Here is a 15,331-nt window from a genome sequence, read left to right on the forward strand (position 1 = left end):
CACTGATGACCTTATTCACAAGTTACATTACTGGAGACCAGAAGGGATGGAGACTTCCTAAGGAGGAGCATGGCTTTGCCCCAGCAAAGTCTTCTCAACTGAAGCAGTAGAGAAGGAAAGCAGATGTTTTCCAACCTGTTTATTATTATCAGCAGGCCAATGCTACATGTAAGACCTTGTATCTTATTATCATTGCAATCTGTTTGTCAAACGCCATATTCTAAAAATACACAAAGATGTCACAACCAGTACCATTTCATTTCAAGGAACCAACCCTTCTAATATTATGAAAAACCTGTATCTATCTGCCTGTCCTCCTCCACTGTCTGCCAGATTGTTGAGAGCACTGCTCATACAGACTGGCTTTGGTGGTGCTTGTGTTTTATTTCTGATACATAACTATCTGGACATGGATTAGAAGTTTTGCTTCACAACTTAAAAAAACATATCACATTGCTTCAATGGTCGCACCAAGAAAGTCCTGTCATTTTAATCCTGCATTGTCTTTGCACTGAAATTTCTGTAGCAGATACTAATTTCCTTTGTTGCTGCAGATGCTACAACTTCCATACATGATTTAGAAGTCATCAGATTCTCATCTCCTTCTGTTTGTACTGTGTATCAGGAAGCAGCCACTGTATATACCTCTTTCTACAGAATTCTCAAAATGTAGTAATTTTTAAAAATCTAGTGCCTGTTGACACTTATTGTTTTTGCCACAAAGACTCAATAGCCATTTACACAAGATACAGTATGTGCAAAGCCAGCTTCAAAGCGAAAACAAAGATGTGAGACTTATGCATTGCACAACAGAGAAATGAGACAATAATTTTTTTAAAACCCCAAAATGAAACAAGAACCTAGAGACCTAGAGTTACTGGTCAAAGTCACTGATCTGAGCACATGAAGATGACAATACAGACATCCTCAAGACCCTCCTCCAACATAGTGCCTTGGAATGTTGGAGCCAAGTTAACAGTGTGGCTCCTGAGCCCAGTGCCAGACACAAACCCCATGGAGGGAGAGCTGCCCACCTAAGGAACTCATGGCTCCCACTGCTTGGAGCCAGGAAACTGCATCATCAAGTGCTGGGGCTTGGTAAAACACAGGAGGTGGTTCAGCAAGCTGCTGACAGCAGACAAGGGTTAACCACAACATTATTAGATCATAACACATCTGGAGAGTCTTATTGCTGGGGCAAACATTAATCTTCAGAGAAAGCTAAACATGCAAAATGAGATTTCACTCATGAGGAAGAACTGAAAGGGAGGTTATACACAATGAAAATAATCCTAAATAACTGTTGAAACTGAACTGGCTGAAAAGGGGGAGAGGAAGTGTTTTTCCATAAGAAAATACCTGCCTCTCCTAGCTGACTGGGATCAGAGTAAGTGGAGAAGTTCTACGCTAAACTTTTCCATTTTTAAGCATTTCTGTGATTGACCCAAGTCTAAATTAAAATGATGCTTGTTTATAGAAATGTCCAATCTTTCCGTATTCCCCGAACGGTACTTAAATTGTGTTGGTATAGATATTACATTACATTATTTCCCTGAAGACATGAAAAAGAGCTAATGTAAATGCCTATATAGTTTTAAGAATCCTGGGAGAATAACGCTTTGTCTGGCTTTATTTATGAAGGCCCTTATATATTTAAGCAGTCTCAAGTTTGCTTTGTTGGGCTTCAACTTAAAAGGTAATTTGTTCATTTAAGAATATTCTGTGATTAGTTTAGTCTGAGTGTGTACTAAGGTTTTCTGGAGAGTAGTCATTTCATGGTGCACACATACACTGGAAACAGCTGCTTTGGTGTTTAGATTTCAAATTCAAGAGATATTTTTCCTGCACCTGGCAGCCCTGTGTTTTGTTGCTGGATGATCTGAACACACAGCAGCAGAGTACAGGTATTTAATACAGATTTCACTTTTGAAGTGCACAAATTCTGTGTTTACACTTTCACAGAGGACCATGGTAACCACTGCAATATCTAAATATGGGCTACTGTACAGTTTATTCCATAATATCCATCCTGAGAAAAACAAAGAATGAAGTACTCACTTACAATACATTAAGAGCACAGAATTTTAGACACTTTGGACAGCTTTGAAGCAAGTCTAGCTAAATTGCATTAGCAATTGCAAAAAAAAAAAAAAAGCCAACCAGTGACTAATTAAATCCTCTTTCTGGATACAGATTACTGGCTGAAGATTTATGTAGTAGACACTACACTGTGGTGTACTCATTGGGATTAATTTTTCCAATCACCAAGCAAGGATCCCTAAAATTACCTCTCCATGGTAAAATAAGATCAAGGCTGAGAAGGCTTTTCCAATCTATGGTATTCTGTGCAAAAGAACAATACAGAATTTCCATTAAAAACTGCAGCATTTCTGTCTCAACCCCCATGTCTCTTCCTCTCAATTTCATTAGCTGCTCCCAGTGACAAATGATCAACTAATAGTAGCTCTGTAACAGGGCAGCCAAATTGAACATTACTCTTGGATTATAGAGAAATAAGTGTTGTATCTACTGGCTTGAATCAAAGGACAGTAAATCAGCATTCCACTTCTGCCCTGATTACACAAGTGTAGCTCATGTAGCTTTTACAATACTTCTCCCCCACTCCAGTATGCATCTCCTTCATGCTCTAAATTGGCTTACACCACTTTACTGCTGTATTTCAGACATCTTCAATGCAAACTGAACAAAGCTCATGGTTTCCCCTTGTTGGCCTTGAAAAGTTTCCTTGTAGTTTATACACTATGTGAAGCACAGAAAACCTGTTCCAGGTCATCCGTCACAGGTACCCCACACCACAGGCTCCTACAGCTGATTTCAGCTGAGAAGGATGTAGTAGCAGAATAAGTTGTTTACACAATAATGTTATGTGTATAATTAGCAACTATCCCAGGTAATGAACCTCAAAAATCTGATCTCCAAGGTCACCACATGTGTTTATCTCTCAGTTTAAGTTTGATGTTTTTGGCAACATTCTTTAGTTGACATTACTAACAAACCAATTGAGCTTGAACAATCTTGTAGAGATTGTTTCTATTTATAAAGGGGTACACATGTGGCATACTTGGACAAACAAGGACAGTATTTAAATTAGCATCTTGAAAAGGACTTTAGACAAAAAAAGAAAAATTGCTCATATATTCTTCTACAAAGGCTAAGAGGCCCATCCTGATCTAATTGAACCTCTCACTCCTATTTCCATATGACCTTAATCTCTGCTTATTAAGAAGAATAGCAAGGAGGTTGCTACTGGCATATATCACACACTGACTATAGCTGTAGCCCATGTACAGCAATAACTTCCATTCCAGTAGCTCTTCTGCCTTTTTCAAAGAGGATCTACAGTGAGCACTTAAATGGCACTGCAGTGGCTGCAGAAAGCTCTGCATCCACAGCTGAACATGTGTAGCCATTTACTGCCCTCAACAAACAGGATTTTCCTTTTTTACTTTCTCAAACTACGGGAAGAAAAAAATATTCCCACTGATAATAAATATCTGTTTTTTTCCTAAAGGAATGAATTTCAATAGCTTGCAGAAATGTCCTGTATTGACAACTTTGCTGTGGAAAGCAAAGATCATAAAATCAACTAGCTAAAAGCAGTAAAACTGAGGCTTCTTAAAGCATTAAAAAAAAAAAAACCAACAAAACTTTTCACACTTCAGTTAAATATATTTTCCTATTGAGACTTATCTAGAGTGACAAGTTTGTCTAGATTCTATTTCCAAAAATTTTATAGCAAGTTGAAATTGCCACAGCTTAAAAGGACATTTCTTTGTCATAACAAAATTAAATATTTTTCAGAAGCTAACAGACATGACAACTGAGATGACTCAGGTCAACCAGGCAAGCATTACCTCTTGGATTGCAGGTAGAGTGGACAGGAAAAACCTGCCATTAAAGATGCATTTAACATGGAAAATGTTAAGGTATCTCAGGAGGCCAAACTGCACTGCTTGAAATCAGTATGTGACTGTCAAGTCAGTTTTAAAATTCACCTGATTAAACTGAGGCACACTTTTTTGCACACTCTTTTTCCCCTGTAGAGTGTCACCTGCATGGCTGTCAGTGAAGCTGCTCCCTACCAGTTCCAGCAATTTCTTGGTTTGGCATATAGAAAGCAAAAAATAAAAGAAAAATCAGAAAACATTAATATTCCAAGTAGTGAAGAATGATGTGGAAAGAATGTTCAAGGAGGGGGGAAATGGTTCTTTTTCACAATTAGCATTACCACTACCAAATGGGCCCCTAGCACAGCTAGAAACAGACAAGGTAGAGGAGCTTTGTGCTCCAAAGTTTTCAGAATGCCAAGGATCTCTGATAAGACCATCTGGTTAGGATGGATGGGAAGTCTGTTTGTGGCGTGGCAGTGTTTCCATGTGCTCTCATATACACCACAGCACACCTGGAACTTCTGGCATCACACAGCACAAGCAACTGCCACCAGAGCTCTCCCAAATCCACAAGCAGCCTTCAGCAAGTTATTAGGCAGAAGCCAAACCATAAGAAGGATGTAAGACCACACTCTAAGGCAGAATTCATGATGTCCAGCAGCATATCAAGATAAAACAATCTGAGCTACAATTTTATCTTTCTTTTCTTTATTGTGCAGCTACTTCTCAGCATTCAGTCCTATTTCCTCTAGGCTGGTATAAAACACACCTGTGTTACAGACAAAGCTCCATAACATCTGCAATATACATTTTAAATCACATTTTATTGTTTGATCTAACTGAAAGGAGAACACTAAACTGGCAGGAGTGAACATCTGCACATCTGGAACTAAATACTTTAGACAAGAAAAACATCTTTGGATACAAATCAAATTCACTAAAGCAAAGATGATCTTCTATCAGCTTGGCCTTTGCTAGTGACTAAACAAACCCAAATGAAAACAGCAGACTGTATTTTTCCTTTTTGATCTGTGAACATATGCAAGTCATGGGAGGAAAAGATCTAACAGATAGTTCAAGAACTCTAGGTACACATATCAATATATTTTCATTAACTACTATCCAGGATGGTTATGAGAGTTTTAAACTTTAAAGTGCCATTACCTGTTTATTTTAAGGCTGTTCCAGTGTAGGATAAGAAAACTGCAGGAAAGGGGTAGTGCTTATGATTTAAGGGGTGAATGTATCATAAATGCATCTGGATTCAAAGACGTCTAACTACAGAAATGCTGAGTCTTTCTAGTTCATGAAATGCAGTAACAGGATATACAAATGTGGGGGGAGCACCAATTTTTCTTTAAATATTCATTAACTGAAGCCAAGCTTTCCTCCCTGTTAAGGTAAATCCAAGAGCCCTGCTATCGAACACAGTCTACCAGCCATTCTTCCTCCTTCTGCCATCTGAACAGCACAGGTTTAGGCTATTTCTCTATTTTCTTTCCTTCCCTACTGCGACTTCAACTTCAGTTGCTTTTCTACACCAATTTATCACTCCTCAGTTGTTTCCTGAAGGTTATTGGTATTAGACTCCCCGTGCCACAGACTGCATTAGAGTGCCAATTGCAGATGTCTGTGGTGTATATCTATGATTATCTCCCATTATGACTCTCAAGAACAAAGTTGTTCGCATTTTCAGTACTGACTGAATGAGTTTTCACCTTATTTGTGCTCTCACTTCACCCAGAAAATTACCCATTTTATTATCCCATTTAAAGAAATAATATACAGCCGTGTTACTGCCATTATATCAAAGAAGCAGTGGCAACTAGACCTTTGTTATGAATTACATGTTTCTGTTGTATTTCAAAGATGCTCAAGAGGCTGCATGCTACAGAAAATAGTCCGAAAATGGGTATTTTATCAGAAACTTCAGGCCTACAATATTCAGAGAGAGAATGATGAGCTTTTTTCTCCTTACTAAAATGAGCCACAGTTTCCCCTTAAAACCATACGCTTTCAGCTGGCTATGTAATCTCCAGACACAGGCATTACAGCTGCTGAACTAACTCAGAAGTTCTCAGCACCAACACCTGCAGTAAGTGGCCAATTTAAGCAGGTGAAGAGAACTATTAGCTACAGAATAATTTTAGAATCATTTAGGTTGGAAAAGTCCTTTTAGATCACTGATTCCAACAGGTTTTCTGCTTGCTGACAATTAAGCTGCATTCTCTGGTAGCACTGAAGTTGTACAATCTAAAATAAGGTGGCAAGTTCTTGAAACTCAGGGTCTTTGAACAATTAAGTTTACATCACATCACTTGGTATTCCAAGGCATAAGAGTCCAGACTTCACTGAAAGAGGTTAAATTGTTACCTCTATCAAAAAGTCTTACGAAAAATATGAAGAAAAAATATTTTGGTAGAAATAAGTTCAGGTTTGCTAGAACTAAATCACTGGATTTGTCCTATGTTAAGAAGAATTAGTTCTTCCTTCATTACACCGTTAGATTTGCTCATATAAGTAAATTAACTTAATCATTCTATACAGCATTATTGATATGTTCCTTCATAATGCTTAGAGTTAATACTTGTTTACACTCCCACTGTGACAAATTAGACCACCTACTCAGACACTGTATTTATTACTGAAGGAACACACATGGAGTGCTAAAAGCCTGTGATAATACAACTGCAATATTTAGTTGCCTTTCCAGGCAATAATCATGATAGCTACATAGTTTAGTTCCCCCTCATAAAACCAGAAGAAATACAGCAGTGATACAGTGAATACTAAATGCTTATCAGAGGAAAAAGAATAAAGGAGAATCTAAAACGCAATTTTCCTGAAGTATAACAGTACCACTGATCAGCACCATGATGAGCTAATAGCAGACACGGTGTATTTCAAACGTTCTTTATGTGCTGCTTTTTAGCAAAGGTGTTTGGAAAAAAAGCTAAAAATAAAGACCACATTGCTGAAAAGCTAACCCTGGCCTTAAAGTTCAAAGAGCTTTTCATCCAGCAGAAGACACTCATAACCTGTGGCATGAGACCACAAACGTGTCTAGGGAAAAAGCCAAGTCAGAGGCTCTGTTTTCATACATGTTACTCAGAAATTTTTCCAGTGCCCTAAAAAGCTTTTTTTTTTCTACTCAGTAAGTGGTTTTAAAATAGTTATTATTCAGTTTTTCCACATATATTAGCCTGTATTATTCAATTCCACTGCACTGAAGTTGCTCTAACCCCTGACATCACACTGAGGTGATCTGCACCCAAAATTTGACAGGAGTCCCATCCATCATCAGGTTCATGTATTTATACACAGGTTACTTCATTAACAGACACAGCAGCCTTAGAGCTTAATGACACAAATAAGGAATTAATAAACACACATGTAAATCTTCATCTGATTAAGTTCTTGTGCTATGACAAGCAAGTATGGATTTGATCAAAAGCGCTGCTAAAATTGCTACAACAATTTTAGGCCGGTGGTTCAACTGCTGCGTATCAGAGCTCTATCCAATAGCAAACAAGTTGTACAAATCAACACACCTGAAAATTCAGGTCTATCTCAACCTTTAATAATGTACCACAACAAAAAGATCTTCAGAAGACAAAACACTGCCTGTGGAAAAAGATAAAAAATGCTCAGGAAAGGGGAAACAACCCACCACCACACAAAAGAAACTAATCTCATGCATATGGCTTGCTTTGATTCCACAACAAAGACAGATTTTACTAAAACTGCTCAGCATGAAAAACAACACCAAACCCATACAAATTCATCTGAGTATTTTTGAATGGACAAGGACTTCAGATTCTGCCTGACAACAGTTGCTCAATTATGTGTTACTTTTATTACACACAAGACTTGGCAGCAGCAGAGAACGTATGTCTGGGACAATCCTCAAAAAATTTACTAACACTTCAAGATACACAGGCCAAGTTACAATATGGAGAGATCCTTAAAATACTTCATTTTGCATGTAATTATTCACTGATAACAGAGGGAGCAGAGTGAAGTTTCAGATTCAGTAATAAATTAAAGGCAATTGCTTCTTCCGTACAAATTATAAAACTAACATCTCATTTGATGTCCTGCTGCCAAAAGGATGTTTCAACAACAACTGTGTTACCAGGAAAGTCTTACATCACGAAGCAATTTGCAGCTCTACATGGGAAGTATCATATGAAAACAAACATACAGCTTCCAAAACAACCTTAGCATACATGCATTCCTCAAGCAGCCAGAAAAATAAATGCTGGTATTAAAGCCACATTTTTTTTTTACTCCTTCATATTCACGACTCTAGTTCACCACCAAACTCATCACAAAAACCAACTTCTGTCTTGTTTTTGCCTGTGAGCACCAAATTATAATTAGATGCCCAAATGATGAATGATAGGCTGATACTTGTACTGGCTCTTGAGACTTGACGAGTTCTTGAAACAGTGTAATATCCTGAAAGGATTTATCCATATTTCATATCAAATGCACTGAAAACAAGAAAGGAAAAATCAACGCACATTAAGTCAAGAGCAAAACTCAGTGTCAAAATCTGTTCCGATTTAAGAAACTGTTAGACAAAACAACATTTACACTTTATTCTCAAATCCTACATTGAGATTACCAGACCAGTGATGAGCATTTTGAAACATCGAGAATCATATCACAGCCAAACCACAAAAGATAATGACACAGACACATACTCCCACTCCTATAGAGCCTTCTGCTTCCAACAGCTTCACTGAGCTCGGTTAAAAAATAGCAACGGCAAAACAAGGAAAACAGAGTTCCAAAATAAGTGAAACAATAAATCTTAATATGCAATAGCCATGTTTTTACCTTCCTAAAGGCAGCTTAGTCAACGCTCCTTTTAGAGCACAGTTCTGTAGCATCTCTGGAAACACGGACACCTCTGCAGGGAGGGTGCTGCTACCCCCGCACAGGAAGGGTTAGCGAGCTACAGAACTCGAGCGTATAGAAACAGCCGAAGCACTACAGCACTCACATATTAATATAACTACAGGAGAGCTGCAAGCCGACAGCCACAGCTCCATTCTGCATTTAAGGGAGAAGGGAACGAGAGAAGAAGAAACAGAGAGGGGAAAAGTTTCCTCATCTTTCCTTCAAGCAAATGTAGATTTGTTCATCAGCTCCTCAAGCTTTCAGGAACAGTTACATAAAAACATGTAAAATCAGTAATTCTTAGAATAGGATTCTTTCCACTTGAAAAGGCTGTGCCGTATAAACCCTGAGACACGCGAGAGACTGACGGGAGAGGCCGGCTCTCCCTCCCGGAGCACAGACTCGCCACGGGCTGGATGCACGCCTGCCGGCAGCGGGGCGGCCGGGGCTGCATTTCTCTCCCGTACACCAGCCCTGCACAGACGGGCAGAGGGGCTGCGGGGCTCTGGCATCTCTGATGCACACAGCCGGCAGCTGCGGGAGGCTGATGGGTTTTTACGTGCCGTGAAATGGTGGATCTGACTGTCAGGCACATTTTATGATAGGGAGAGATGGTGAGCCTCTGCAAACCAAAGCCGGGCAGGGATAGCAGGAGGCAGGCGGGGAGCGGGACCAGCAGCGGCAGGGCCTGGAGGACTGTCAAGCCCAGCCGCCTCCCCCCGCCGGGCCGGGCGGCCCCAGCCCGGGCCCCCCCTCCGCCAGAGCGGTACTTACGTGAAAACAAAAAATAAAGTAGTCGAACCCACTAATAAGGCAGCTGCTGTGGAGACCGGGATGTATTTCGTAGGTTTAAACCTCTTTCCAGTGCTGCTGGGCATCCTGTAGTTTACACATCACTATGTAAATCCAACCCGAGAGGAGGGAGCCGGGAGGATGCGGGTCCCTCCGGCGCGGGGAGAGCGGGACCCGGGCGGCTGGGAGGGACGGGAGAGGGACGGGAGCAGCTGACCTCCAGCACAGGAAATCCCACCCACACCGCCCAGCCCACTCGGCTGATGTCAACCAGCCCCTTAAGGTAGCGCTGCGGGGAGAGGGAGCGGGGCTTGCAGCCAGCACAGCCCCGCCGAAGGGCGGTCGAGACGCGGCTGCTCGGGCCTCCCGCAGCGGGGCAGACCCTGCGGACGGGGGCCCCCAATTCTATCCTTTCTACAAGACACCCCCTCACCCACCCCTAAAAGAAAAATGGCAATGCACTGAGCTCCACAGGGCGCTGTGTGGGAGGCTGAAGCTCCCGTAGCAGCTCCCTGAAGAGCGGGGCTCTAGAGGGGGCTGCGGACGCGGCACCGCCGCAGCAGCCGCGGAGCGCTGCGGGTCCGCGCAGGGAGCGGCTCCGAGCCGGGCTCTGCAGGACAGGGCCAGCTGCACGCCAGTCCTACCGTGCTCGCTCGGGGAATAAACCCTTCTTTTCATTCTGCTACACCCAGAGTCACAGTATTAAGGGAATTGCTGCACTCAGCCAAATTCCGTTGATTCCAAGGTCTGTAACTGAGTGCAAACATAACTGAAATTACACTATACTCTGTTCTTTTAAAATCTATCCGTTAGCATCAGGAGGCAGACAGAAGAGGTAATTTAAGGTAACAACAGAAAGTTCACCGAATCCGCTTTCCCAAGAGCAGTGTGAGAATGGCTCCTCTGTTCACACCCGGGGGCACCACCCAGCAGCTCGCCTGTCTCAAGGAAACCCTCCCATGGGAAGAAGGGTTCAAGGCCACTTGGAAGTTTAGAAGTCAAGACCAGGAGCTGCATACATCTTGCTCCCTCCCTCCTGCTTTCTTTCTCAGCTAATCCCTCTTCTGCAGATGCCAACATGCAGATAAAGTAACCCCTACCTAATACAAAAGCCACATTTGCAGCAACTGCTGCGTGTTCTTAAAAGCAAGCTTGCCCTAGAAGGCACACACTGCAGTGCTGTTCAGAAAGGACATTTATCATTTTAAGAGACTTGATTAATTCCACAGTCCTAGAAGTCTTTAAGAACAGAACAAGTAAAACCCAACCAAAAATCTGTAAGGGTCCTCAGCTTTGCAGTTAGCAAAAAAATACCCACACAACCACAAACGAAACAAAAACCCAGTTTTTGAGCATCAGCTTTAACAAAAGCAAAGCCAGCAAGTTCCAGCCTGAGGACATATGGCTATGTGAAATCTCAGCTTTTGCTAGCAACTGCCCTGCTAAAAAAAAAAGTCTTATCCAGAGGGACTAAAGCCACAAGGCAACTTAAAATCATCTCCAGACTTAGAGTTTTTAAGGAACAGGAAGGAAAACATCTACCTAAAGTTAGTTATTTTTGCATGCTTGGTGGACTGTTTCCTATGCTTCACTACTCCTTATGCCAGTTTATTGGAATTAATTATTCTCAAGCCCTTGTAACTAATCAAAACGTCAACAAATTTTACACAGAACCAGACTCTGCATACGAGGCTGAAAGGCTTCAGGTGCAGCTACATGAGCATGTTAAAGCAGATCAAAGACACACCTGGGAAGAAAATCTCTCCAGCACCTTCACTTACCAAGACTGATGTGTATTGCTGAGTGGCCTCCAAGGAGCTGGGTCCCTTTTCAACAAAACTGAGCTGGCAGATGCATTTGAGGAGCACACCTAATGCTCTGGGCCACAAGTTTAGCATCATTTACTTGACAAAAGCAGAGACTTCATCACATCACTTCATCACTTTAATCATCCTTCCTCCCACTCAAGCAACAGTCTGGGTGAAGAATTTAAGTTGCAAACAGAAATCTAAATAATTTTCCAGGGATATTTTTATTTTAATCTAGAAAATGTTATCCTAAGTAGCACTATAGACTGTTCATGAAGTTTGGTCAGCATCCTGCAATGGATGTATGAGATTTACTCAAATGCATTTCTTAAGTCTTGAAAAATAGTAAAGAAGTTCTTCCCCAGGTGACAGTAATATCTGCATTTTTAGCATGGACCTGCAAGTTTCCAGATACATATCTGGAATTTGATGATTTATTTAAATTTCATTATTTTTAAAGATGAAGCTTTTCTGGGACAGTAACATTGCCTCTTGTGAATTGCAGAGTTATTCTTAAAGAGACTATGCCTCCTCTGCACCTAATTATTTTCAATTGTATTTTCCCCTAAGGATTCTTTCCTCTCTAGAAAGTCTGTTTCTCAAAGACAGCTTTGAAAGTGGGGAGGATTCAGCACTTCTGCTCATTCCACTCTTCAGAATGGTTTTCCCTTCATCACTCTGACACACTGATGCTGATCGAATCTCTCTGTATCAGCCCCCATTTGTTGGGCCAATCTTTCAAGCCATTCCTGTTCTGAAAGGAGGCTCTCAACAGCAAGCAACTTTGGCTTTTTTTAATAACCCAATCACACAGCACTTCTCTAGAGGGAGACTAAAGATAAATGTGAGTTATCAGGACACAAAGAATTGTGCCTTACATAGCAACAAGAAGAGGTGCATCTCCAAACTGAACTTATCTTGAAGATCACAGTGCCAGCCTGGTTTGGGCTGCACAATCATTTTGTGGATGATGACACCTGTGCTGTGCAGTCGTGCAGAACCAGCATTTCCAAAGGAGGGCTGAGACATTCCATGTCACAAGACTACAGTGTTATGCTGAATTGGGCTTTGGGATTACTTTTTTCTGGTGCACATTGTAGATTACCTATCAGAAAGCATAATTATATAAAATTATATTTTCTGTAATTTTGTGTCCAACAGTTCCCACAGTTCACCTCATTTCCTTCCCACTAACACTCCAGTTCTAAAGAATGCTCTGTTTTCAAGCCAGCACAAAGCACTGCTGAGCAACACTCCATCATGTTATTACAAGCCAAGTATATTTAAAGCAGTCAGATGACTTTACCTGTCAAACACTAAGGATGTCTGAGGAGGACTTGACTAAAGCAGAACAGGCTTGTTTCAGAATTGCTCTTCTGGAAAACCTTTATTTCAAGGACTGTTTCTGGATTCACACTACCTTATTAGTGTGCCAGAAGGTTTTGGCAGCACTGGAGTAAACGGCAATGGCAGCATGAGTTAGGGAAAGATTAAATGACAAAGAACAAACACAGCTACAAAGAACAATCTAAAAATAATCTGGCAGAGCATGGCTAGTAATTGCATGTCTTCTTGCAAGATTTTACTCTGAGGTTTTACCCCAAAGGAGGAAGGGCCAACCACAGAAGCTGGTACATGGCAGAGTACCCCTCTCAGAGCTGGTAAGATGAAAGGAGACTCATAACAGAGCAAGAATCAAGAAAGCCTGAAAGCCATGTAATTTTCATATCAAGTCACAGCACTAATTTTAGCTGGAAATCTTAGCTACGTGATTAAGAAAATTCTCTTATTTTCTTTTTATTTTTACAGTTGAAAGTACTGAATATCCCTGCAATATTTTAGTGGTCACTTGCAAGTTAGCTCCTAGCTCGAATTTGCTGTTGTCATTAAACAGTGACCACAATAAATAATTATACTTTTCTTAGTACTGGTGACCTGCAAACTGCTCAGGGTCACTGGGAGAACCCTCAGCGATCACTAATTCATTGTTTAATAAAAGCTGGTTTTCCCCTCAAATTTACAGTGCTCAGAACAGAGACACATGGATCATCTTGTGCTACACAGTGCTGCCAAAAGTCCAAGCAAGAGCCAGACAGTTCTGGGTACAAGCCAGGCCTAGTAAGTTACCCACTGGAACTTCAATATAACAATTTTCGTTTAGTTGCTTATTTCTTACCAGATAAATCAAGAAATTATTGCCTAATAATGATTTCTCAGTAGCTGTAACAGATTTATAACAACATTTTCTAGATGATTCCAATAGATATTTTTCATGGGATGACATTTGCTCAGAACAGATCTGGTATATTTCCCAACAGCAGTGATGGGGCATGTCAAGTTGCATTTACTATGAAACTCTGCAGACTGATTCCTAAATGTTCCCCACAAAAAACTACTTACATCAGAATGAGATAGACCTCCGAGCAGTTTTAAAGATTCACTAACCGTCCTGTTTAAAACCATTAGTTAAGTGCAATTCTCCTCCTCTAAATGAAGTATCGCTCTAAATTATGCTGCTGAAACTCTGCAAGCCAACAGTGTTCATAAACCAGCCAACAAGATGTTAAAACTGATAAAGACTATTTATATAAAGCAATGTAACTTCAATTATACCTGTTAGAATAGTCTTGATAAATAGCCTCTAAGCATACAAAATATTCAGTCATTTTAATGTATGTCCAATCCATTTTTGTTGATGTTTACAATAGCCATAATTGCTTTTATGGAAGAAAAGTATTAGAAAATGATGAAATTTAAACTATTTGAAATGAGGCTAGCCAGCACAACATGCATAGGCAAGAGCTTCTCTCTTAGGTTGTAAATAAATTACACATCTTGATACAACAGTTCATATCTACAATACAGTGATTCAGCTGATATAAATTTGTAGTCAAGATTGATAAACAATGAGCTGGACTGTTCCAGTTTGAAAGCTGGAAACATACTTAAGACTGTGAAGTTGATTAAATACTTGTAGTAGTCAGACACATTCCACAAAATAAAAGTTTGCTGTATGTAACAGCTAATCCAGATTTGTGCTAGCACCTTCTTTCTACTTAAAACGTTATATTGGTGTAACAGATAATACACCCCACAAACATTACCTGCAGCATTAATACTTAAAAAAAAGTGCATTTCTACAAATATAATTTATTTATGGATCTGGTATAGGTTGTGTTTTCACTAGGAGACTACAGCAAACTAGTTTGATAAGTCTTACCAATACGACCAGGTCTTAAGTCAGTGGTTGGTGTCTAATGTGACTTAAGTGACAAAGATATTCCATACCTAAATTTACATATTACAAAAATATAGTGTCCATAAATCTGATGCATAGCTGTAGATACTAACACTACTCAGATCTTAAATATTAGGAAAGTTTTTCCTCCTGTGCTTTTCAGTTTTCACAACCTTCTCAATATTTATTTCCTTATTCTTACTTGCACAAGCTGCTTGAGAAACACCTTGTTTTCACATGAACTAATCTGAGAAATCACTTACATGTAGAATCCACTCTACAGCTCATTACTTCAACTTTTCTTCCTCAAGCAAATTAATTCTGATCTGCTGCAGTTAAGTTTTCCTTAGCTCTTTACTCTGAAAATGACACATTGTCAAAGATTTAGTTAAGGTTGGTAAAAAACTGGTAATTCCTCTTCTTTCTATTTTAAAGAGTAATTCTAACTATGTCTAATTAGGAGGACCTTTAAAGTAGATCCTAAATAAACCATAATTGAATAAAATCCTTTATACACATTTATATACTCACTTCACTGAACTAGTGTAAGTTTACACAAGGCCTCAGCAATGTAAAAACACTTTGAAATTAGTTTGGCTCATCAAAATTAAAACACTGGCTTGCCATGGACATCTCAGAAAATACAGCTTGCTAGGAACAACCTGAAGCAGCCA

The 15,331-nt window shown here is 40.1% G+C and overlaps 1 protein-coding gene across 1 annotated transcript in view; it reads right to left on the bottom strand.

The window, feature by feature from the left end:
* ZDHHC8 (zDHHC palmitoyltransferase 8) overlaps window positions 1-9,816 on the bottom strand; it is a 106,769-nt gene extending 96,953 nt beyond the window's left edge. The window contains exon 1 of the mRNA XM_014253949.2: window positions 9,594-9,816. Coding sequence (XP_014109424.1) covers window positions 9,594-9,697 — 104 coding nt within the window. The 5' untranslated portion in view covers window positions 9,698-9,816. The remainder of the gene's footprint in view (window positions 1-9,593) is intronic.
* Window positions 9,817-15,331: the final 5,515 nt, after the last annotated feature.

Source organism: Pseudopodoces humilis, chromosome 20 (assembly GCF_049639895.1).
Source record: "Pseudopodoces humilis isolate 2021_Gansu_Grassland_sample_001 chromosome 20, ASM4963989v1, whole genome shotgun sequence".
In the NCBI taxonomy this organism is placed as follows: domain Eukaryota; kingdom Metazoa; phylum Chordata; class Aves; order Passeriformes; family Paridae; genus Pseudopodoces; species Pseudopodoces humilis.